This window comes from Coregonus lavaretus (assembly GCF_964263955.1).
Source record: "Coregonus lavaretus genome assembly, chromosome: 11".
Classification (NCBI taxonomy): domain Eukaryota; kingdom Metazoa; phylum Chordata; class Actinopteri; order Salmoniformes; family Salmonidae; genus Coregonus; species Coregonus lavaretus.
This window is the reverse complement of record NC_139998.1, coordinates 10,977,020-11,000,815: the sequence shown is the minus strand read 5'-3', so window position 1 is coordinate 11,000,815 and position 23,796 is coordinate 10,977,020. Positions and strand designations below refer to the sequence as shown.

General features: G+C 49.8%; 1 protein-coding gene across 1 annotated transcript in view; it reads right to left on the bottom strand.

The window, feature by feature from the left end:
• The window catches only part of LOC311137210 (hepatocyte growth factor receptor-like), a 99,432-nt gene that overhangs the window by 12,809 nt on the left and 62,827 nt on the right, over positions 1-23,796 (bottom strand). The window contains exons 11-14 of the mRNA XM_084171570.1: positions 19,971-20,189; positions 14,760-14,909; positions 797-953; positions 210-350 (exon numbers count right to left, since the gene is read on the bottom strand). Of these exons, the coding sequence (XP_084027696.1) occupies positions 210-350; positions 797-953; positions 14,760-14,909; positions 19,971-20,189 (667 nt within the window). The remainder of the gene's footprint in view (positions 1-209; positions 351-796; positions 954-14,759; positions 14,910-19,970; positions 20,190-23,796) is intronic.

Here is a 23,796-nt window from a genome sequence, read left to right as displayed (position 1 = left end):
TGCATCCATAGCTCTGTCTATGAATTTGAGTGTGGTTACATTTCTCCAACCCCATTCCTTAGCTTTTTACAATGGCAGTCCAGTACGCTTTGTTATTGTTTCAACTGCAAACTGCCACTTTAAGGTTAGGAAAGGAAAGCGAGCGTTGTTAGTACAGGGTTATAAGGTCAGAGTTCATGTTAGGACAGGGTTAGTCTTAGGATACGTACCCTCCAGCAGGGTGGTTCTATAGTCCACCGACTCGTGGGACACCATTTCGTTAGTGGGGCTGACGCTCCGGGCGTTTGCCAACATGTCCAAGTGCTGAATGTGAGCCCGGCCGTCATACCAAACCTTACCCTCAGCCAGATCTAGCGACCAGAGAGATGAAGAGGGGGAGGGGAGGGTTGATGGGTGGGCGAGAGAGAGAGGGAGGGAGGGAGGAATGTAGAGGATTGGATGTAGGGAATGTGATGGGATGTAGGGAAGAGAGTGGGGTGGAAGAGAGAGGTGAGAGATAGGGAAAGATGGGGTAGAGGGAGAAGGAGGGACCAGAGAGAGGGAGGGAGTGGTGGTGGGAGTGAGAGAGAACACCGTCATTGAAGGAGAAGGATAGAGCGCTCCACCATTGCTCCCATCATCACCAACCAGTCAGCACAACATCTCCCACAACCCCACAGCCATCCCAACCCCACAGCCCAACACAGCTAGTAGGAGGTGGACACACATGCAAAAGTACACACACACACACACAAAACCCACACAAAGAAAAACATAGTACATCCTGTATATCACATAAATATAATAACACTTGTACCGTCAATGTGCTTGTTCCTCCTTTTCCAGATGAATAGAGCGAGCAGCAGCAGAAGTAGTAGGCTGACACACACACAGCCAGCTATCAGACCTCTGTAGTCCTGTTCATGGGCCAACATCACTCTGCCCAGACTCACTGAAGACGATGCCTGACGCCACTACACACATAACACACACATAACACACACATAACACACACACACAGAAAGGAGAGGAGAACAGTGAGTGAGATGTAAAACTACTTTGTAGATCATCTATATTTAAAACAATCCATTCTAGGGGAAATACTGATGTGCACACACACACACACACACACACACTGTAAAACAATTCTAGTTGTTTCAACTAATTATTATTAAGTAACTGGTTCCACAGCCTTTTAAGTTTACTCTGCTTTTTGATCAAAGTGTTATCTGAACTTAACGTTTTTAGTTGGCCCAAACTTAGCTCAAACTTAAAATGATGTGTTTGCTCCACTTGTTTCATACGGTATGTTCATTCAACTAGAAATTATTATTTGGGCATCTTACCTAAAAAGGGCTGTGCAACTGGTTACACACAAACAGTGCTTTTAACATACAATGTTTCCAACTTACATATTTAACACATGTTGACATATATGATTACATTGTGCATGTTCATTTATACAGTAATTCATATTCAACATGTCCTCACCTGGGATTTGAACATACAACCGTTTGGTTCATGGCATTCCGATTTTCCTGCTACGCCACTATGTCTGTATAGTAGTCAAATGTTGGTGGGGCATATTACTCTGTTTCAACGTTACTCCTTAATCACTATGATAAATACAATAGTTTTACTTGAGTGTACTTTTAACAGAGCTGAGATTTACTTTGAAGTGCAAAGTACGGTATAGCAATACAGGTCAAATCAGTCATTGACACAGACATGGTGGTTTAGCAGGAAGATTGGTATGCCATGAACCAAGAGATTGTGAGTTCAAATCCCAGGTCAAATCTAATTTTATTTGTCACATGCTTCGTAAACAAAAGGTGTGGACTAACAGTGAAATGCTTACTTACGGGACCTTCCCAACAATACAGAGAGAGAGAAAATAGAGAAATAATAGAAAAGTAAAACACATAATAATAAATACACAATGAGTAACGATAACTTGGCTATATACAAGGGGTACCAATACCGAGTCAATGTGCAGGGGTAAGAGGTAATTGAGGTAGATATGTACATATAACTAGGAATAAAGTGACAGATAGTAAACAGTAGCAGCAGCGTATATGCTGAGTCAAATAAGTTAGTGCAAAAAGGGTCAATACAGGTAGCTATTTGGTTAACTATTTAACTGACTATTTAACAGTGTTATGGCTTGGGGGTAGAAGCTGTTCAGGGTCCTGGTGGTTCCAGACTTGGTGAATCGGTACCGCTTGCCCTGTGGTAGCAGATAGAACAGTCTATGACTTGGGTGTCACACCCTGGCTATGGGACTCTAGTTGTTGAGCCAGGGTGTGTTTGTTCTATGTGGTGTGTTTCTATGTTGGGGGTTCTAGTTCGTCTATTTCTATGTTTTGCCTGAGTGACTCCCAATCAGAGGCAACGAGTGTCAGCTGTTGGCTGGTTGTCTCTGATTGGGAGCCATATTTAAACTGTATGTTTTCCCTTTGTGTTTGTGGGTTTTTGTTCCGTGTTTCGGTCATTGATACCGTGGACGTCACGAGTCGTTTCTTGTTTTGTATTTTGTTGACACTTTAACTATTAAAGTATGTTCGTTCAACACGCTGCGCATTGGTCTCTCCCTGACGATCGTGACAGAAAAACCCACCATACCAGGACCAAGCAGCGTGTCCAGGAGCAGGCAGCCTGGACATGGGAGGAGATATTGGACGGGAAAGGGTCCTGGACCTGGGAGGAGATCCTGGCCGGGATGGATCGCCGGCCATGGAGTGAGACAGTTGAGAGGCGACGGAGAGAGGAGCAACGGCGTAAGCAGTGTCAGCGTCGGACGGTCGAGAGGCAACCCCAAAAAAAATTTAGGGGGGGGCACACGGCAGGGGCGACTGGGCAGCAGGAGGCTGCCACAGGGCGATTAGGTGAGGAGGCCACCAGGTTAAGGGGGCTACTGGCCCAGAGGGAGCAGGAGTTAGTGTTGCAGAGGATGGAGCTATTGGAGGCGATAAGGGAAAGGGTGAGAAATGAGGCACGGCGAGAGGAACTCGGTAGGCAGCTGAGGGAGCGGAGGGTTATGATGAAACCCAGTCCCGCTCCTCACACCAAGCAAGTGGTGTGCGTCACCAGTCCGGTCCGGCCCGTTCCTGCTTCCCGCACTAAGTGTACGGTGCACGTCGCCAGCCCAGCCCGGCCTGTTCCTGTCCCTCGCACCAAGCCTACGGTGTGCGTCGCCAGCCCGGCCCGGCCTGTTCCTGCCCCTCGCACCAAACCTACGGTGTGCGTCGCCGGCCCGGCCCGGCCCGTTCCTGCTTCCCGCACTAAGTGTACGGTGCGCGTCGCCAGCCCGGCCCGGCCTGTCCCTGCTCCACGCACCAAGCCTACGGTGTGCGTCGCCAGCCCAGCCCGGCCTGTCCCTGCTCCACGCACCAAGCCTACGGTGTGCGTCGCCAGCCCGGCCCGGCCTGTCCCTGCTCCACGCACCAAGCCTACGGTGTGCGTCGCCAGCCCGGCCTGTCCCTGCTCCACGCACCAAGCCTACGGTGTGCGTCGCCAGCCCAGTCCGGCCTGTCCCTGCTCCACGCACCAAGCCTACGGTGTGCGTCGCCAGCCCAGCCCGGCCTGTCCCTGTTCCACGCACCAAGCCTACGGTGTGCGTCGCCAGCCCAGCCCGGCCTGTCCCTGCTCCACGCACCAAGCCTACGGTGTGCGTCGCCAGCCCAGCCCGGCCTGTCCCTGCTCCACGCACCAGGCCTACGGTGTGCGTCACCAGCCCAGCCCGGCCTGTCCCTGCTCCACGCACCAAGCCTACGGTGCGCGTCGCCAGCCCGGCCCGGCCTGTTCCTGCCACTCGCACCAAGCATACGGTGCGCGTCGCCAGCCCGGCCCGGCCTGTTCCTGCTACTCGCACCAAGCCAGGGGTGCGAGTCGTCAGCCTGGTCCAGCCCGTTCCTGCCACTCGCACCAAGCCAGGGGTGCGAGTCGTCAGCCCGGTCCGGCCCGTCGCTGCTCCACGCACCAAGCCAGGGGTGCGAGTCGTCAGTCCGGTGAGGCCCGTTCCGGCTCCACGCACCAAGCCAGGGGTGCGCATCGTCAGCCCGGTCCGGCCCGTTGCTGCTCCACGCACCAAGCCAGGGGTGCGAGTCGTCAGTCCGGTGAGGCCCGTTCCGGCTCCACGCACCAAGCCAGGGGTGCGTATCGTCAGCCCGGTCCGGCCCGTTGCTGCTCCACGCACCAAGCCAGGGGTGCGCATCGTCAGCCAGGTCCGGTCCTTTCCTGCCTCACGCACCAAGCCAGGGGTGCGCGTCGTCTGTCCGGCACAACCCGTGCCTGGGTCACCGGTGCCTAACCAGGTACCGGTCAACGGCTCCACTACGGAGTTGAAGCTAACCGCTCCTGCTACGTCCAGTCCAGCTCCAGCCAGCGGGGCCAGACCGGACCAGGGGCGCTATGGGGGGTTTGTTGGAGGGTGGTGGGCAAGCCCGGAGCCAGAACCGCCGCCGAGGAGGTATGCCCACCCAGCCCTCCCCTGTTTTGCTCTTTTTGAGGCGCGGTCGCAGTCCGCGCCTTTAGGGGGGGGTACTGTCACACCCTGGCTATGGGACTCTAGTTGTTGAGCCAGGGTGTGTTTGTTCTATGTGGTGTGTTTCTATGTTGGGGGTTCTAGTTCGTCTATTTCTATGTTTTGCCTGAGTGACTCCCAATCAGAGGCAACGAGTGTCAGCTGTTGGCTGGTTGTCTCTGATTGGGAGCCATATTTAAACTGTATGTTTTCCCTTTGTGTTTGTTGGTTTTTTGTTCCGTGTTTCGGTCATTGATACCGTGGACGTCACGAGTCGTTTCTTGTTTTGTATTTTGTTGACACTTTAACTATTAAAGTATGTTCGTTCAACACGCTGCGCATTGGTCTCTCCCTGACGATCGTGACATTGGGTGGCTGGAGTCTTTGACAGTTTTTAGGGCCTTCCTCTGACACTGCCTGGTATAGAGGTCCTGAATGGCAGGGAGTTCGACCCCAGTGATGTACTGTCTGGGCCGTACGCATTACCCTCTGTAGCGCCTTGCGGTCGGATGACAAGCAGTTGCCATACCAAGCGGTGATGCAGCCAGTCAAGATTATCTCAATGGTGCAGCTGTAGAACTTTTTGAGGATCTGAGGGCCCATGCCACATTTCTTCAGCCTCCTGAGGGGGAAGAAGCGTTGTCGTTCCCTCTTCACGACTGTGTTGGTGTGTTTAGACCATGATCCTTAGTGGTGTGGACACAGAGGAACTTGAAACTCTCGACCCGCTCCACTACAGCCCGGTATATGTGAATGGGGGCGTGCTCGGCCCTCCGTTTCCTGTAGTCCACGATCAGCTCCTTTGTCTTATTGACGTTGAGGGAGAGGTTGTTGTCCTGGCACCACTCTGCCTGGTCTCTGTCCTCCTCCCTATTGGCTGTCTCATCGTCATTGTTGATCAGGCCTACCACCGTCTTGTCATCTGCAAACTTAATGGGCCACACAGTCACGGGTTTACAGGGAGTACAGGAGGGGACTAACCACGCACCCCTGTGGGGCGCCCGTGTAGAGGGTCAGTGTGGCGGATGTGTTGTTGCCTACCCTCACCACCTGGGTATTCAGTCCCAGGGTCCTTAGCTTAGTGATGAGTTTGGAGGGCACTATTTAGTCAATTAACAGCATTGTCATGTAGGTGAGAATAATATAAATGAACATGCACAATGTAATCATGTATGTCAACATGTGTCAAATATGTAGGTTGAAAACATTGTATGTCAAATGCATTGTTTGTGTGTATAATTAGCTTCACAGCTCTGTTTAGTTAAGATGTCCAAATAATCATTTCTAGTTGAATGAACATATGAGACAAGTTGAGCGCACATCATTTTAAGTTAACTTGGGCCTACATTCAGTCTTCTCATAGTGGAGCTAATTTTGGGCAAACTAAAAATGTTAAATTCAGGTAACACTTTGATCAAAAAAAGGCTGTGGAACCAGATTTTACAGTACACACACACACTGGATCAGAGATACAGTATCGCTTCTCCCATTATTAGGTTTGGGAGAAATTAGCTGGAGATGGTGTGTGTGTGTGTGTGTGTGTGTGTGTGTGTGTGTGTGTGTGTGTGTGTGTGTGTGTGTCCAGATTGAAAAGGAGGGTGAGTCTGGGCATCTCTGACTGTCTGGGGCTGCCTGGGAGTGAGGAGTATGTGTATGTGTCAGTGTGGAGAGGCAGGGATGGAGGCTAGGGGGTCTAGGGATATTGCCTGACACCTCTCTAGAGATAAGCACTTCACACTGAAAATCGAGTATGGTTTAAATGCCAGGATGTTATACTCATTTCGGCTCTTCATCTAGTAGAATTAGATGCACAGTTTTCCACAATGTATTGGAAGAGGTGGGCTGCGAGTGATATGCCCTAGTTCTCTTCAAATAGCCAAAAAACAAAACTAGGCTACTTAATTGGGAAGATGGTGAATAGCGAAGCTTCTGCGGTGGTGTTCAAATGTAGGCTAAGTAGTTTTAGTTCTCCTTAAAATCATCACAAGTATTGCATCTTTGAAAACAGTAGTATTTTTTAATTTTTTTTACTCAATAGGGATTTCTGTTTTCTCATTGAAAAGTGTTTCTTGTTCTATTCGTCAGAATATTTTGATTTCTGAATGTGTCGCCACTGGGGACTCGGTATGTGGCTGTGTTATTAATGTCATGTTAATCAGGCCTTTTGATTTGAACATATGGATTGTTTTGGTTTTGTAGGCTAGGCAACCTATTTAATTATTTAATTTATGGATCAAACCTTAGCAGTAATTCTGATCTCGTTCCCAATGATCAGTGCTTTAGTTTGATATGCTGCTGTCCGGCGGTTCTGAATTTGCGATGCACCCGACTGTCAAAATGTTTCTGTGCAATAGCCTTTTGATTTGAACATTTGAAATGTTTTGGTGTGTGTACTAGGCTATTTAATTTAATTTATATATGTTACACCCCTTTGGTTTCACTAATAAATATGTGTAAATGGAACCAAATTATCTGTTTCTGTCTTCAGTCCTTTTTAAATAGGATAAATGGGCTATATGGGCTACGGTATATGTCGAATGTGATAGTCTGCCTATAACCAGCCTCAGTAGGCCTATAACTCCATTCCTATTCTATTCAGAGTTTAGATAAATTAATCAAATTGTAAATCAGCTATTATCAGGCTGGTTAATGCGATGCATGCCTGTTGAATTTGGAAAAATCCACCTGCATCCGGCCCCGCCCCAACTACTCAGCTAATCAGGAGCCGCAACTGCGTTGCGGCCGTGGCATACTGCATACTTTTTATGTGCTAAATAGTATGTGACGATGAGTACATAGTATGCAGTTTAAGTATGTAGTACGCTAGTATGGGTATTCGGACACGACCAGTCTTATAAGTGTTGCGTAAAATTAACACAAAATATCTGCGAGCGCCATTTCTCTGCGCAAGCACAAAAGTATTTAGATTTATTAACTTGGTGCACACCATACATACGCACGTTTCCCGTTATAAACCATTATAACTCAGCCTGAAAAACACCCATTCACCTTTTATGGTGACATTAACACCCTTATTTTCTGTAAAGTTTGGAAGTATTGGAATTAGGCCAATGGCAAACTTGATCAAATGTTTTTGGAGGTGTTGGCAGAATGTTTTCTTTTGCAGTAACATTTGCGCTATCTGACCATTTCTGAAAGACAAAAACAATTGCAAATTGTTGTGGACCTGTAAACAGATCGTTTAATATAATAATGTTTTGCATTCACCTTTTCCCTAACCAAAATATGCTGCGCTGCCTGCGAATTCTGAAATATTGTCTACTTGAAAAAAGAAAGAAAACTACAGTAGGCCTACTTACAGTATGTTATAAACCGCACACCCTGTCCGATGCATAGAGCAAAAACGAGAAATTGTAATAGCCTAACTAATAGTCCCAATTAAATGATAGATGCGCATGGTCATTTGGTGTATGGTTACTACAGGAATATAAACTCATCATGGCCAGAAAAGGAGAGGAATTCTATTCTGCAATGGTTATGATATATGTATTATGTATAATGTTTATAAATTAAATATTGTCTACGCAATACATTTTACATTACAGTACTCAGACGTAGCCTAAAAACGTCAGTGGAGAAGGTGAGCATAGAGCAAAATAGGCTACTTGAAATAGCTTATCTATTTACTACTGTGAAGTGGGTCCAATTAAATTGGAGATGGGATGAATGGTTGTCACGGTTTCGGCCGAGGCTGCTCCTCTTCCTTGTTCGGGCAGGCTTCGGCGGTCGTCGTCCCCGGAGTACTAGCTGCCACCGTTCGATGTTTCATGTTTGTTTGGTTTTGTCTGTTTGTACACCTGTCCCTTGTTAGTGTTTGATTTGGTTGCCTATTTAGTTTTCGTGTGTGGGGGCAGGTGTTATGTGGTATTGTTTATTGTCAAGCTGTTGCTCTTGTTGTATTTACTCTCGTGTGTTGTTTTTCCGAGAGTCCGCACTGTGTGCGCGTTCTTCATTTTACGCACTGTGTGTGTTGTGCGTATTTTGTATTTTGCCTCCCGGTTGGGTTGGCTGTTCGCCTGTTTGGTGCTGCCTTTTGTTCACTAAAGTCTGTTGACGTACGCCCGTGTTTCCTGCGCTTGATTTCCTCACCACATCTACACTCAGCTACTGACAGAATACCACATCCTCATGGAGTCAGCAGGAGCACCCGCGCCGACAGAGGTCATGGAGGACCGTCTTCGTGGACAGGAGGACCGGATTAACCAGATCGGTCACGCCTTGGATCGGGTGATGAACACTCTCCACCGATGGGAAAGCAGCGGGGTACCCACGCCCCCACCTACCGGACCATCCCCATCGGTCAGTCCTCCTGTCCACATTCCGGAACCCAGTGGGATCCGGCTCTCGCTCCCGAGGGCGTACGACGGCTCCGCTGCCGGGTGTCAAGGGCTCCTGCTACAGGTGGAGCTCTACCTCGCCACCGTACACCCGGCGCCCTCGGGACACGAGAGCGTCTCCGCCCTCATCTCCTGTCTCACCGGCAAGGCGTTGGAGTGGGCCAACGCCGAATGGAGGAGAATGGACGCTGCTACCATCACTTATGCGGAGTTCTCCCGCCGCTTCCGGGCCGTGTTCGACCATCCACCAGAAGGGAAGGCGGCGGGGGAGCGTCTGTTCTTCCTCCGACAGGGGATGAGGAGCGCACAGGATTTTGCCCTGGAGTTCCGGACTCTAGCGGCAGATGCAGGGTGGAATGAGCGGGCCCTCATAGACCACTTCCGTTGTAGCCTCCGGGAGGACGTCCAAAGAGAGTTGGCGTGCAGGGATACCATGTTGACGTTTGACCAACTAGTCGACATGGCCATTCGGTTGGACACCCTGCTCGCCACCCGTGGACGTCCCGGATGGGGGTCGCCCATTTCACCCTCCAGCACCTCCGAGCCGAGCCCTATGGAGCTCGGAGGTGCTGGCGCTAGAGAAAGGAGGAGTAGGAACCCGAGGGGGGCCGTCCCCTGCACCAACTGTGGCCGTGGAGGGCACACCGCGGCTAGGTGTTGGGGAAGGTCCCCCGGTGGAGGTGAAGGCAGGCCACGCATTGGGGAGTCCTCCCAGGTGAGTAGGCGCCCTACTTACCCAGAGCTTTCTGTCGTTCACATAACCTTGCCTGTTTGTTTTCCACAGGTAGCACCTCGTTCCCAGCATAAGGCGCTAGTCGATTCAGGCGCAGCTGGGAACTTTGTAGATCGCCAGTTCTGTGCAGAATTAGGGATTCCTCTCCTTCCCGTTGATAAGCCTTTCCCTGTACATGCCCTAGATAGCCGTCCGTTAGGATCTGGGTTGATTAGGGAGGTCACAGCGCCCCTTAAGATGGAGGCGCAGGGGGGTCATGAGGAGACGATTCAGCTCTATCTGATTGACTCTCCTGCGTATCCGGTGGTGCTGGGGCTTCCCTGGTTGATTACCCATGACCCTACTATTTCGTGGCGAGAGAAAGCTCTTAAAGGGTGGTCTGCTCAGTGTGAGGGGCTGTGTCTGGGTGTTTCCATAGGGGCGACCTCGTGGAAAGTCCGAATCTAATGCCTGCACTGCACATTCCCCCCGAGTATGAGGATTTGACACTGGTGTTTAGTAAGACTAGGGCGGCGCAGCTGCCGCCTCATAGACAGGGGGATTGTGCGATAGATCTCCAGTTAGGAGCAGCCCTCCCGCGGAGCCATGTGTATCCCTTGTCTCAAGAGGAGAGGAAGGCGATGGAAACTTACATCGCCGAGTCTCTGAGACAGGGATACATACGGGCCTCCACTTCACCCGCTTCCTCTAGCTTCTTTTTTGTGAAGAAAAAGGATGGAGGTCTGCGCCCGTGTATTGATTACCGCGGTCTCAATCAGATTACGGTGAAGTACAGCTATCCACTTCCTCTGATTGCGACTATGACGGAGTCATTACACGGTGCTCAGTTCTTCACAAAATTGGATCTCAGGAGCGCATATAACTTGGTGCGCATTAGAGAGGGCGATGAATGGAAGACAGCGTTTAGCACGACCTCCGGTCATTACGAGTATCTCGTCATGCCATATGGGTTAATGAATGCTCCCTCAGTCTTCCAATCCTTCGTCGATGAGATTTTCCGGGACATGCAGGGGCAGGGAGTAGTCGTGTACATCGACGATATTCTGATGTACAGTTCTACCCGAGCAGAGCATGTAGCCCTGGTGCGCCGAGTGTTGAGGAGGCTGTTGGAGCATGACCTATATGTCAAGGCAGAGAAATGTCTGTTCTTTCAGAAGTCGGTCTCCTTTTTGGGTTATCAGTTGTCTGCGTCAGGGGTGAAGATGGAGGTTGACCGGGTGTCAGCTGTGCGTAATTGGCAAACCCCAACCACTGTGAAAGAGGTGCAACAGTTCTTGGGTTTTGCGAATTACTACCGGAGGTTTATCCGGGGTTTTGGACAGGTGGCAGCTCCCATAACGTCTCTGTTGAAGGGGGGTCCGGTGCGCTTGCGGTGGTCAGCTGAGGCGGACAGGGCTTTTGGGAGACTGAAGGACCTGTTTACCTCGGCGCCGGTGTTGGCGCATCCGGATCCCGCTTTACCATTCCAGGTAGAGGTAGACGCGTCCGAGGCCGGTATTGGGGCCGTTCTCTCACAACTGTCTGGCACACCACCTAAACTCCGCCCCTGTGCTTTTTATTCTAAGAAACTCAGTCCGGCGGAGCGGAATTATGACGTAGGGGACAGGGAGCTGTTAGCCGTGGTACAGGCCCTAAAGGTGTGGAGGCATTGGCTTGAGGGGGCTCAACACCCTTTCCTCATTTTGACTGACCACCGTAACCTGGAATACATCCGGGCAGCTAGGAGACTGAATCCTCGCCAGGCCCGCTGGACTATGTTTCTAGCCCGGTTTGTGTTTAAAATCACTTACATCCCTGGGTCCCAGAACGGGAAGGCAGATGCCCTGTCTCGGCGGTATGACACGGAGGAGAGGTCCGTTGAGCCCACTCCCATACTACCAAAGTCTTGTCTGGTTGCACCGGTGGTATGGGAGGTCGATGCAGAGATCGAGCGGGCGTTACGCACCGACCCAAGTCCTCCACAGTGTCCAGTGGGTCGGACGTACGTTCCGCTCGAGGTACGCGATCGCCTCATTTATTGGGCTCATACGTCCCCCTCCTCTGGACATCCAGGTATCGGCCGGACAGTTCACTGCCTTAGCACTAAGTACTGGTGGCCAACGTTAGCCAGGGATGTGAGGGTTTATGTCTCCTCCTGTTCGGTGTGTGCCCAGTGTAAGGCGCCCAGACATTTGCCCAGGGGTAAGCTACAACCCCTGCCCGTTCCACAACGACCCTGGTCCCACCTCTCGGTGTATTTTGTTACAGACCTTCCCCCCTCACAGGGGAATACTACCATCCTGGTCGTTGTGGATCGGTTCTCGAAGGCCCTGTCGTCTCCTTCCCATGCCGGGTCTCCCTACTGCCCTACAGACCGCTGAGGCTCTGTTTACTCACGTCTTCCGGCATTACGGGGTACCCGAGGATATAGTGTCTGATCGAGGCCCCCAGTTCACCTCCAGAGTGTGGAGAGCGTTTATGGAACGGTTGGGGGTTTCGGTGAGCCTTACCTCGGGTTACCACCCGGAGAGTAATGGGCAGGTTGAACGTGTCAACCAGGATGTGGGTAGGTTTCTGAGGTCTTATTGCCAGGGCCGGCCGGAGGAGTGGGCGAGATACGTTCCGTGGGCCGAGATGGCACAGAACTCTCTCCGCCACTCCTCCACCCAACTAACCCCTTTCCAGTGTGTGTTAGGGTACCAGCCGGTTCTGGCACCTTGGCACGAGAGCCAGATCGAGGCCCCTGCGGTGGGGTGGATGAGTGGGTGCGGCGCTCGGAGGAGACATGGAACGCTGCCCACGTTCATCTGCAGCGGGCCATCCGTCGGCATAAGACGAGCGCCGATCTCCACCGCAGTGAGGGGCCTGTGTACGCACCTGGAGATTGAGTCTGGCTCTCGACCAGAAACCTGCCCCTCCGCCTGCCCTGCCGGAAGCTGGGTCGGCGGTTTGTGGGGCCATTCAAAGTCCTGAGGAGGTTGAACGAGGTGTGTTACAGGTTAGAACTGCCTATTGATTACAGGAATATTAACCCCTCGTTCCATGTGTCTCTCCTCAGGCCGGTGGTAGCTGGTCCACTCCAGGACTATGAGATAGAAGAGACTCCTCCGCCCCCGTTGGACATCGAGGGGGCTCCGGCGTACACTGTGAGGTCCATCCTTGATTCGAGACGCCGGATGGGGGGTCTCCAATATCTCGTGGAGTGGGAGGGGTACGGCCCGGAGGAGCGGTGCTGGGTGCCGAGGAGGGACATATTAGACCTGTCCCTGCTGACCGAGTTCCATCGGGGTCATCCTACGCGCCCTGCTCCGCGTCGTCCTGGTCGTCCCCGAGGCCGGGATCGGCGCACGGCTGGAGCCGCGCGTCAAGGGGGGGGTACTGTCACGGTTTCGGCCGAGGCTGCTCCTCTTCCTTGTTCGGGCAGGCTTCGGCGGTCGTCGTCCCCGGAGTACTAGCTGCCACCGTTCGATGTTTCATGTTTGTTTGGTTTTGTCTGTTTGTATACCTGTCCCTTGTTAGTGTTTGATTTGGTTGCCTATTTAGTTTTCGTGTGTGGGGGCAGGTGTTATGTGGTATTGTTTATTGTCAAGCTGTTGCTCTTGTTGTATTTACTCTCGTGTGTTGTTTTTCCGAGAGTCCGCACTGTGTGCGCGTTCTTCATTTTACGCACTGTGTGTGTTGTGCGTATTTTGTATTTTGCCTCCCGGTTGGGTTGGCTGTTCGCCTGTTTGGTGCTGCCTTTTGTTCACTAAAGTCTGTTGACGTACGCCCGTGTTTCCTGCGCTTGATTTCCTCACCACATCTACACTCAGCTACTGACAATGGTAGACTGTCCTAACTTGTTGTAGACCTATAGGCTATTTCACAAGTAGCCTATGAAACCATCACAGTCAGAAAAGGTGAGGAATTTATTCTGCAATGATCATGGAAACGGAATACTGTAAATAATAGGAAATATATGCCTATTTCTAATTATTTTAGAATGCAAAGAAAAACCCCAAAATTCGCTCTTATCACTAACGGCAAATGTTTGCATCTTGTTATTATATTTAACTAGGCTACCTGTTTTTTGTTTGTTATGAGTGATATTTGAGTCATATATTACCCATTTGCACAAGGCTATTACTTTTGCTTTTTTGCAATGCAAGACTTCATCCACTAGAAACTGTGCGTACACATGGTCTGAAGTTTGCGGGAGGATAAGCACATTCACCTCAAGTTCAGTTTTTATAAATGGCAAGTTTTCCGTGAAAATTGGCACACACATGTTTTGGGACATATTTTGTGCGTACGCAACGTTTATAAATGAGGCCCCAGCACAATGTTGCTTTAACGTTTTAGGGTTAAATCAAGTGGAAAGTCAAATGTTTATGGTTAACAATCTATTGTTATTACATTCATAAGTAGTTTGTATGTCAAATAAATACTATTTGAGTGAGACCATGAGATATTGGAAGTCTGAGTAGAACATTCCAGTAAAAGTCGAGAGGTGTTGATGGAATGCCAGGAGGAATGCAGTGTTATCCGTGGATTTACCTGGCTAGTGGTAATACAATGCCAGACAGCAGAGTGATAAAAATGACTGTATGATCGATCAAAGCAGGGACCTAGGTGCTCTGACATCAGTTAATCTATCAATAACACTCAGGACACACACGACACACACACATGCTTCACGCACACAAATGCACGCACGCATACACACACCACACACAGAGCCCTCTGTATGGATGCAGTGGCAGCCCAACAAGGCCTTTATTGAGCTGTGGAGTGGGGCTGCTAGACTGGGGGGGTCTGTAGTGGTCTGAAGTGGTCTCTGTAGACAAGGGGCTGTTTCAAGTGAAGGGCTGAAGTGGAGGGCTCAGAGATCCAAGGGAGGGTAGGGTGCTCTCACTAATGTTTAACTAGGGGTGATGGGGGGACTGTTTGGAAGTGTTCAGCTGGAAGGGAGTGTGTGTTTTTGTCCATGTCTCTCTCTCTCTCTCTCTCTCTCTCTCTCTCTCTCTCTCTCTCTCTCTCTCTCTCTCTCTCTCTCTCTCTCTCTCTCTCTCTCTCTCTCTCTCTCTCTCTCTCTCTCTCTCTCTCTCTCTCTCTCTCTCTCTCTCTCTCTCTCTCTCTCTCTCTCTCTCTCTCTCTCTCTCTCTCTCTCTCTCTCTCTCTCTCTCTCTCTCTCTGTGTGTGTCCTCACCTCCACCTCCAGTTCATTGGTGGCATCCCGTAACTCCATGGGGACAGTACACTCCAGGGTGTTACCCACCACAGTCACACTCTCACAGGACCTGTTAGACACCTTCAACACCTCTCCCTTCATCGCCTCCACATCCATACGACCTGGCACCTGGAAAGGGGGAAATGGAGTCAGTATAAAATCATATACACATGCAGTACTACATCAACCTCAGTGAGTCCTACAACATGCACGCACGCTTGCTCGAAAACTGGTTCTAGTGGAAGTGACTGAGACACTGGTTGTGGGATCATTACTGTTATTGTGACCCCTCTCTCCAGGACAGAGACAAAAGCCTCTCTGCGTCTGCATACAAACTAACTAACCCTTTTGTCGATGAGGGCTCTTCTGACGGAAAGAGAGGAATTTTGAAGGAAGGCATTTCACCCTTACCCGGACTGCCTTGGCTACTCTCACATACTCTGACACTTACTCCCAAACACACATTTCGCTTGGCTCTAGGACTGTAAATGGTCTGGTTCTTTCAGTCTCTAATGTTACTGCCTCAACTTTAACACTGTCGCCTGATGGTTTATTCTCAAACTGCTTGGTTGACACACGCACACACACAGACAGCTCAGTTGCCTCTCACTCTGCCTGGCCGTATGAGCATAGCAGAAGGCAATAAAAAGAATGATCACATTCCTCGAGTGACAGCCTGGGATTTTCAGATTTGACACAGAGTGGAGGGCCGCACCTGTTCCCAAACTGCACTGTGTAACTGTATGTGTCAACTAGTGCAGTGCATGTGAACACACACACACACGTTCTTCTATCCTCGTGGGGACCTAAAATTCATTTCCATTCAAAATCCTATTTTCCCTAACCCTTAACCCTAAACCTAAACCTAACCCTTACTATAACCCTAACCTTAAACCCTAAACCTAACTCCTAACCCTAACCCCAATCACTAATTCCTTACCCTAACCCTAATCCTAAACTTAAAATAGTCTTTGTCCTCATGGGATGTGGGAAATGTCCCCACGAGGGAGAAGTTCCTTGTTTTACAATCCCCCCCACACGCAAACACATGGCCACTGAGACAATAACAAACTCTAATATCAACAGTATGTTAACATATACAAAGCATATTGCATAATATGTACAATCCCTCATCTCCTCTCAACAAATGTGTCATTGTGACACTCTGGCTCTGGGACTTTTGTATTTGAGCCAGGGTGTATTTTGTTTTGTTGGGTTTTGGTTTTGTTTCTAGGTTTGCCTTTCTGTTGGCTGCGTTTCTAGGTTTGGTCGATGACTCCCAATCGGAGGTAACGAGTGTCAGCTGTCGGCTCGTTATCTCTGATTGGGAGCCATATTTATTCTGATTGTTTTCCTGTGGGAATTGTGGGTTTTTGTTCTAGGTTCAGTCGGTGTACTGAGGACGTTACGGTTCTTGTTTTGTTTTGTCGTTTATTCTACAATAAAGTCATGTTTCTTGGACACGCTGCGCCTTGGTCATACTTGGACGACATAGACCCCCGTGGACAGAAAAACCCACCATAAGAGGACCAAGCAGCGTGTCAAGCGGCAACAGGACCCAGCTCCAAAGGATTCATGGACATGGGAGGAGATACTGGCTGGAAAGGGTCCTTGGGCACAACCGGGAGAATATCGCCGCCCTCGTGAAGAGCTGGAGGCAGCTAAAGCCGAGAGGAGGTGGTATGAGGAGGCAGCACGGAGTCGAGGCTGGAAGCCCGTGGGTACTACCCAAAAATTTCTTGGGGGGGGGCTTAAAGGGAGTGTGGCGAAGTCAGGTAGGAGACCTGCGCCTACTCCCTGGACTGACCGTGGAGAGCGAGAGTACGGGCAGACACCGTGTTACGCAGTAGAGCGCATGGTGTCTCCTGTACGCAGGCATAGCCCGGTTCGGTACATTCCAGCTCCACGTATCGGCCGGGTTAGAGTGAGCATTGAGCCAGATGTCATGAAGCCGGCCCAACGCATCCGGCTACCAGTGCGTCTTCTCGGGCCGGCGTACATGGCACCAGCCTTACGCATGGTGTTCCCGGTTCGCCCACATAGGCCGGTGCGGGTTATTCCACCTCCCCGTACTGGTCGGGCGACGGGGAGCATCAACCCGGGTAAGGTTGGGCAGGCTCAGTGCTCAAGGGGGCCAGTAAGCCTGCACGGTCCGGTATTTCCAGCGCCACCTCCCCGCTCCAGCTCAGTACCACCAGTGCCTACACCACGCACCAAGCCTCCTGTGTGTTCCCCGAGTCCTGTGCGTCCTGTTGCTGCTCTCCGCACTAGGCCTTATGTGCGTCCCCAGGGTCCAGCATGCCCTGTTCCTGCTCTCCGCACTAGGCCTTATGTGCGTCCCCGGGGTCCAGCATGCCCTGTTCCTGCTCCCCGCACTAGGCTTTATGTGCGTTCCCAGGGTCCAGCATGCCCTGTTGCTTCTCCCCGCACTAGCCCTGAGATGCGTGTCCTCAGCCCGGTACCTCCAGTTCCGGCACCACGCACCAGGCCTACGGTGCGCCTCAGACGGCCAGAGTCTGCCGTCTGCCCAACGGGGCCTGAACTGCCCGTCTGCCCAACGGGGCCTGAACTGCCCGTCTGGACTGAGCCTGCAAAGCCGCCCGTCTGCCATGAGCCTTCAGAGCCGTCCGCCAGACCGGAGCCGCTAGAGCCTTCCGCCAGACAGGATCAGCCAGAGCCTTCCGCCAGACAGGATCAGCCAGAGCCTTCCGCCAGACAGGATCAGCCAGATCCGTCAGCCAGCCATGAGCAGCCAGATCCGTCAGCCAGCCATGAGCAGCCAGATCCGTCAGCCAGCCATGAGCAGCCAGATCCGTCAGCCAGCCATGAGCAGCCAGATCCTTCAGCCAGCCATGAGCAGCCAGATCCGTTGGCCAGCCATGAGCAGCCAGATCCGTCGGCCAGCCATGAGCAGCCAGATCCGTCAGCCAGCCATGAGCAGCCAGATCCGTCGGCCAGCCATGAGCAGCCAGATCCTTCAGCCAGCCATGAGCCGTCCAGCCAGGATCCGCCAGAGCCGTCCAGCCAGGATCCGCCAGAGCCGTCCAGCCAGGATCCGCCAGAGCCAGCCAGCCAGGATCCGCCATTGAGTCCGGTGCTGTCCCTTAGCCCGGTGCTGCCCCTTATCCTGGTGCTGCCCCTTAGTCCGGTACTGCCCCTTAGTCCGGTGCTGCCCCTTAGTCCGGTGCTGCCCTTTAGTCCGGTGCCGCCCCTTAATCCAGTGGGGTTTAGTTGGGGGGTGGTCATGTGGAGGAGGCTACGGAGGCGGATAGTGACTAAGGTGGGGTGGGGACCACGACCAGGGCCAGAACCGCCACCGTGGACAGACGCCCACCCAGACCCTCCCCTAGACTGTATGCTGGTGCGCCCGGAGTGCGCACCTTTAGGGGGGGGTACTGTGACACTCTGGCTCTGGGACTTTTGTATTTGAGCCAGGGTGTATTTTGTTTTGTTGGGTTTTGGTTTTGTTTCTAGGTTTGCCTTTCTGTTGGCTGCGTTTCTAGGTTTGGTCGATGACTCCCAATCGGAGGTAACGAGTGTCAGCTGTCGGCTCGTTATCTCTGATTGGGAGCCATATTTATTCTGATTGTTTTCCTGTGGGAATTGTGGGTTTTTGTTCTAGGTTCAGTCGGTGTACTGAGGACGTTACGGTTCTTGTTTTGTTTTGTCGTTTATTCTACAATAAAGTCATGTTTCTTGGACACGCTGCGCCTTGGTCATACTTGGACGACATAGACCCCCGTGACAGTCATCTCATGTATGTACTCTGAGGTTGTGTGTAACATTTAATGTGTGGTTACGAGTCATTGAAAGCAACATTTCTCATACAGAAAATAACTATACAATTTCTGCCAGGCATCAAACAGTCTATCCAAACAAACAGAGTTTGTGGTGCTAATCTGGGCTAAGATGCTTGTTACCCTCCCATGGAGCGATCTGTAGAGATAAGAGCTCTACACCAGCCAAGACTAATAACATGATCAGTAACCTTTACTGACTGGCGGACATTTTGGGGCAAAGATATCAGATGGCCCCAAATGTACCCTATAACAGTGCAACCCAGGGCCTTGGGTGTCCCTGGGGTAATGGGGGCTCATGGGGGCTCATGGGAGCTCATCTGGGACCTAGATGGGGGTTGGGAGGTTACTGAGAGGGAAAGGAGGGGGAGGGGCTGGATTAAGCCATGGGGCCAAGGTCATGCCTGGGAAAAAGGCAGATCCAGGATCCCGTGCGACCTGTTCCGCACAGCTGTCACTAAGCATCGGGCTGCCACAGTAAAAATAAAAGCTATAATTGTTTTCATTGTGGAAAAAAACAAGTTTTTCTACCCAGAAAAATTAGGTTGCACATTTGAAACCCGCCATTAATATGTCAAGGGCTTTGACCTCGGGAACCTAGAACAATGCAGTAAGATGGAGAGAATACACAGAGGAGAGGAGAGGGATCGGAGGAGTGAGTGAGGGAAGTGTAGGGGGTGAGCGATGGGAAACGGACTCCTTTTCCTGTTTTGTTTCAGTATACAAACCCCCCCCCCCCCAGTATTGTTTCCTTCCCACCTCAGATGAGCGAGGTTGAGTCAGTGGAAGGGTGTCGAGGAGAGTCGGAGAGCAAAGTCCCGCTAGCTACAATCAGGGTTCAATTCCATTTTAATTATCTTCCAGAATAGAAACTGGAAGCGCCATTTGTTTTAAATTAGGATTTTTCCCATTTTAATTCATTTTCTGAATGGATGCATTGGTAATTGCACTGACCAAAACCCTAGTCATTATTATCATGGCAGGGCTTTACAGTGCGACCCTTTTGCTTGCATACGCGCCTTAATATTCTTATGTGCAACCTGGAATTTTAATTTAGGAGCACCAGTGCACCTAGAAAAATGAAGGATTCAAGCTTTATTACCTAAAATATTTTTCATTGTGCTCCTACATTTCTTTGTGTGCACCTTCATTTTTCAACTTAGGCGCACATGTGCTCCTTGTCAAAAAGGTAAGCGTAGAGCCCTGCATGGAGAGGTGGTCGTGGGGAAAGGGACTAGGGGGAATGGGGATGTGGGAGAGAGGACCTCACATGTCTCACCTTAATATTGTCAGAGTCAATTCCCCTTTAAATACAGGCAATTCAGGAGGTCAATTAAAACCCAGTTAGGGAATAAAAAGGTGCCATGACTTTTAATGATCTGACATGTCTCACCTTAATCTCCAGGATGCTCTTGTTGCCTTTGGATGTGACTGTGGGTCTCTGGAAGTCCTCGAAGCAAGGGTCCTCTACATAGAGCAGGTCAAACTGGGGCATGGTGAAACCATCCAGGATGAACGCCACCTTGGTGACCACAGGAGGCTGCAGGCCCAGGTCCTTCAGGGAGGGAGTGGTACACAGGATGGCCAGCCTGTCCTCACCCTGCGTACAGCTCTGGAGAGAGAACGCGCACATAGCGTAAGTAACACACACACACACACACACACACACAATACATTGTCCTTTACTGCATTAACGATGGCAGTTACAATGTGCACACACATGTACGTATGCACACATACTGCAATTGTGTTTTCAGGAAATTCCTCCAGCATTTCCCTTGTTCCCCTGTCACATAACAAGTACACATACTAATCCGTCACATGGCAGATGCTTTCATTTACATTTTAGTCATTTAGCAGACGCTCTTATCCAGAGCAACTTACAGTTAGTAAGTGCATACATTATTTATTTTTCATCCCATGGCTAATTACACGCTCTCTAATTGCACACACTATCCATTTACTGCTCCATACAGCTTCAGTGGGATTGAAGTGCCTTGCTCCGGGCACAACAGCAGTGTGTGTATACCACCCTGGATTCAAACTAAAAAGCCTCCCATCACTAGAGCTTTACCATAAGAGCTATTGAGCTAGACACCGAATTGAGAAACACATAAGAGAAAACATTATAAGAGTCTCTTTTCACCTTTTATTTTTTAAATGTATTATATATTTGTAGAAAAATATCCAGCACCTGCTCAGAGATAAGGAATGTGCATATGTCATCTTTTCCTGAAACATTCCTTTCAATGCAGCAGATCATAGTTCCAGATTCCAGCAGGTCATAATAAAGCCCAAAGTTATTACAGAACATCCAATACTGTATAGAATCCAAACCAGCATCTGCTGCAATACCAGAGTCTAATACTCTTATATTGACTGTTTCAAATGTAAGAGTCTATCCAGTAAGGTATACCGGCGTGCTGAGTGGAACAAACTATACCGACCAGAACTTATTTTTAAAAGAATGTCAAAAGCTGGATGATGACTGAACCATAGAACCACTTTCAAGTCTGAATCTATACTGAACCAAAATATAAAACGCAACATGCAACAATTTCAATTATTTTACTGAGTTACAGTTCATACAGTGGGGAAAACAAGTATTTAGTCAGCCACCAATTGTGCAAGTTCTCCCACTTAAAAAGATGAGAGAGGCCTGTAATTTTCATCATAGGTACACGTCAACTATGACAGACAAAATGAGATTTTTTTTCTCCAGAAAATCACATTGTAGGATTTTTTATGAATTTATTTGCAAATTATGGTGGAAAATAAGTATTTGGTCAATAACAAAAGTTTCTCAATACTTTGTTATTTACCCTTTGTTGGCAATGACACAGGTCAAACGTTTTCTGTAAGTCTTCACAAGGTTTTCACACACTGTTGCTGGTATTTTGGCCCATTCCTCCATGCAGATCTCCTCTAGAGCAGTGATGTTTTGGGGCTGTCGCTGGGCAACACAGACTTTCAACTCCCTCCAAAGATTTTCTATGGGGTTGAGATATGGAGACTGGCTAGGCCACTCCAGGACCTTGAAATGCTTCTTACGAAGCCACTCCTTCGTTGCCCGGGCGGTGTGTTTGGGATCATTGTCATGCTGAAAGACCCAGCCACGTTTCATCTTCAATGCCCTTGCTGATGGAAGGAGGTTTTCACTCAAAATCTCACGATACATGGCCCCATTCATTCTTTCCTTTACACGGATCAGTCGTCCTGGTCCCTTTGCAGAAAAACAGCCCCAAAGCATGATGTTTCCACCCCATCCTTCACAGTAGGTAAGGTGTTATTTGGATGCAACTCAGCATTCTTTGTCCTCCAAACACGACGAGTTGAGTTTTTACCAAAAAGTTATATTTGGTTTCATCTGACCATATGACATTCTCCCAATCCTCTTCTGGATCATCCAAATGCACTCTAGCAAACTTCAGACGGGCCTGGACATGTACTGGCTTAAGCAGGGGGGACACGTCTGGCACAGCAGGATTTGAGTCCCTGGCGGCGTAGTGTGTTACTGATGGTAGGCTTTGTTACTTTGGTCCCAGCTCTCTGCAGGTCATTCACTAGGTCCCCCCGTGTGGTTCTGGGATTTTTGCTCACCGTTCTTGTGATAATTTTGACCCCACAGGGTGAGATCTTGCGTGGAGCCCCAGATCGAGGGAGATTATCAGTGGTCTTGTATGTCTTCCATTTCCTAATAATTGCTCCCACAGTTGATTTCTTCAAACCAAGCTGCTTACCTATTGCAGATTCAGTCTTCCCAGCCTGGTGCAGGTCTACAATTTTGTTTCTGGTGTCCTTTGACAGCTCTTTGGTCTTGGCCATAGTGGAGTTTGGAGTGTGACTGTTTGAGGTTGTGGACAGGTGTCTTTTATACTGATAACAAGTTCAAACAGGTGCCATTAATACAGGTAACGAGTGGAGGACAGAGGAGCCTCTTAAAGAAGAAGTTACAGGTCTGTGAGAGCCAAAAATCTTGCTTGTTTGTAGGTGACCAAATACTTATTTTCCACCATAGTTTGCAAATAAATGAATTAAAAATCCTACAATGTGATTTTCTGGATTTTTTTTTCTCATTTTGTCTGTCATAGTTGACGTGTACCTATGATGAAAATTACAGGCCTCTCTCATCTTTTTAAGTGGGAGAACTTGCACAATTGGTGGCTGACTAAATACTTTTTTTCCCCACTGTATAAGGAAATCAGTCAATTGAAATAAATAAATTAGGCCCTAATCTATGGATTTCACCTGACTGGGCAGGGGCGCAGCTATGGGTGGGCCTGGGAGGGCATAGGCTCACCCACTTGGGAGCCAGGTCCACCCACTGGGGAGCCAGGCCCAGCCAATCAGAATGAGTTTTTCCCCACAAAAGAGCTTTATTACACTCAGAAATACTCCTCAGTTTCATCAGCTGTCCGGGTGGCTAGTCTCAGACGATCCCGCAAATGAACAAGCCGGATGTGAAGGTCCTGGGCTGGCATGGTTACACGTGGTATGCGGTTGTGAGGCCGGTTGGACGTAGTGCCAATTTCTCTAAAACGACTTTGGAGGTGGCATACGGTACAGAAATTAACATTTCCATTTTCTGGCAACAGCTCTGGTGGACATTCCTAAGGTCAGCATGCCAATTGCACGCTCCCTCAAAACTTGAGACATCTGTGGCATTGGGTTGTGTGACAAAACTGCCCATTTTAGAGTGCCCTTTTATTGTCCCCAGCACAAGGTGCACCTGTGTAATGATCATGCTGTTTAATCAGCTTCTTGATATGCCACACCTGTCAGGAGGATGGATTATCGTGGCGCATTTGAGAGAAAAAAGCTTTTTTTTGCGTATGGAACATTGTTCCATACGCAGCTCATGAAACATGGGACCAACACTTTACATTTTGCGTTTATGTTTATTTTTGTTCAGTATATGTAATATATTGCACCATGCACTTCAAGGAAGTACCAGTGATACGCTCAATTCGGAAGTGGTCAGATGAAGCGGATGCTAAGCTACAGGTCATTTTTGCAAGCACAGACTGGGATATGTTCCGGTGGTATTGAGGAGTTTACCACATCAGTCACCGGCTTCATTAATAAGTGCATCGACGACGTCCCCCCCACAGTGACCTTACGTACATATCCCAACCAGAAGCAACATCCGCACTGAGCTAAAGGCTAGAGCTGCCGCTTTCAAGAAGCGGGACACTAACCCGGACACTTAAAACTAATCC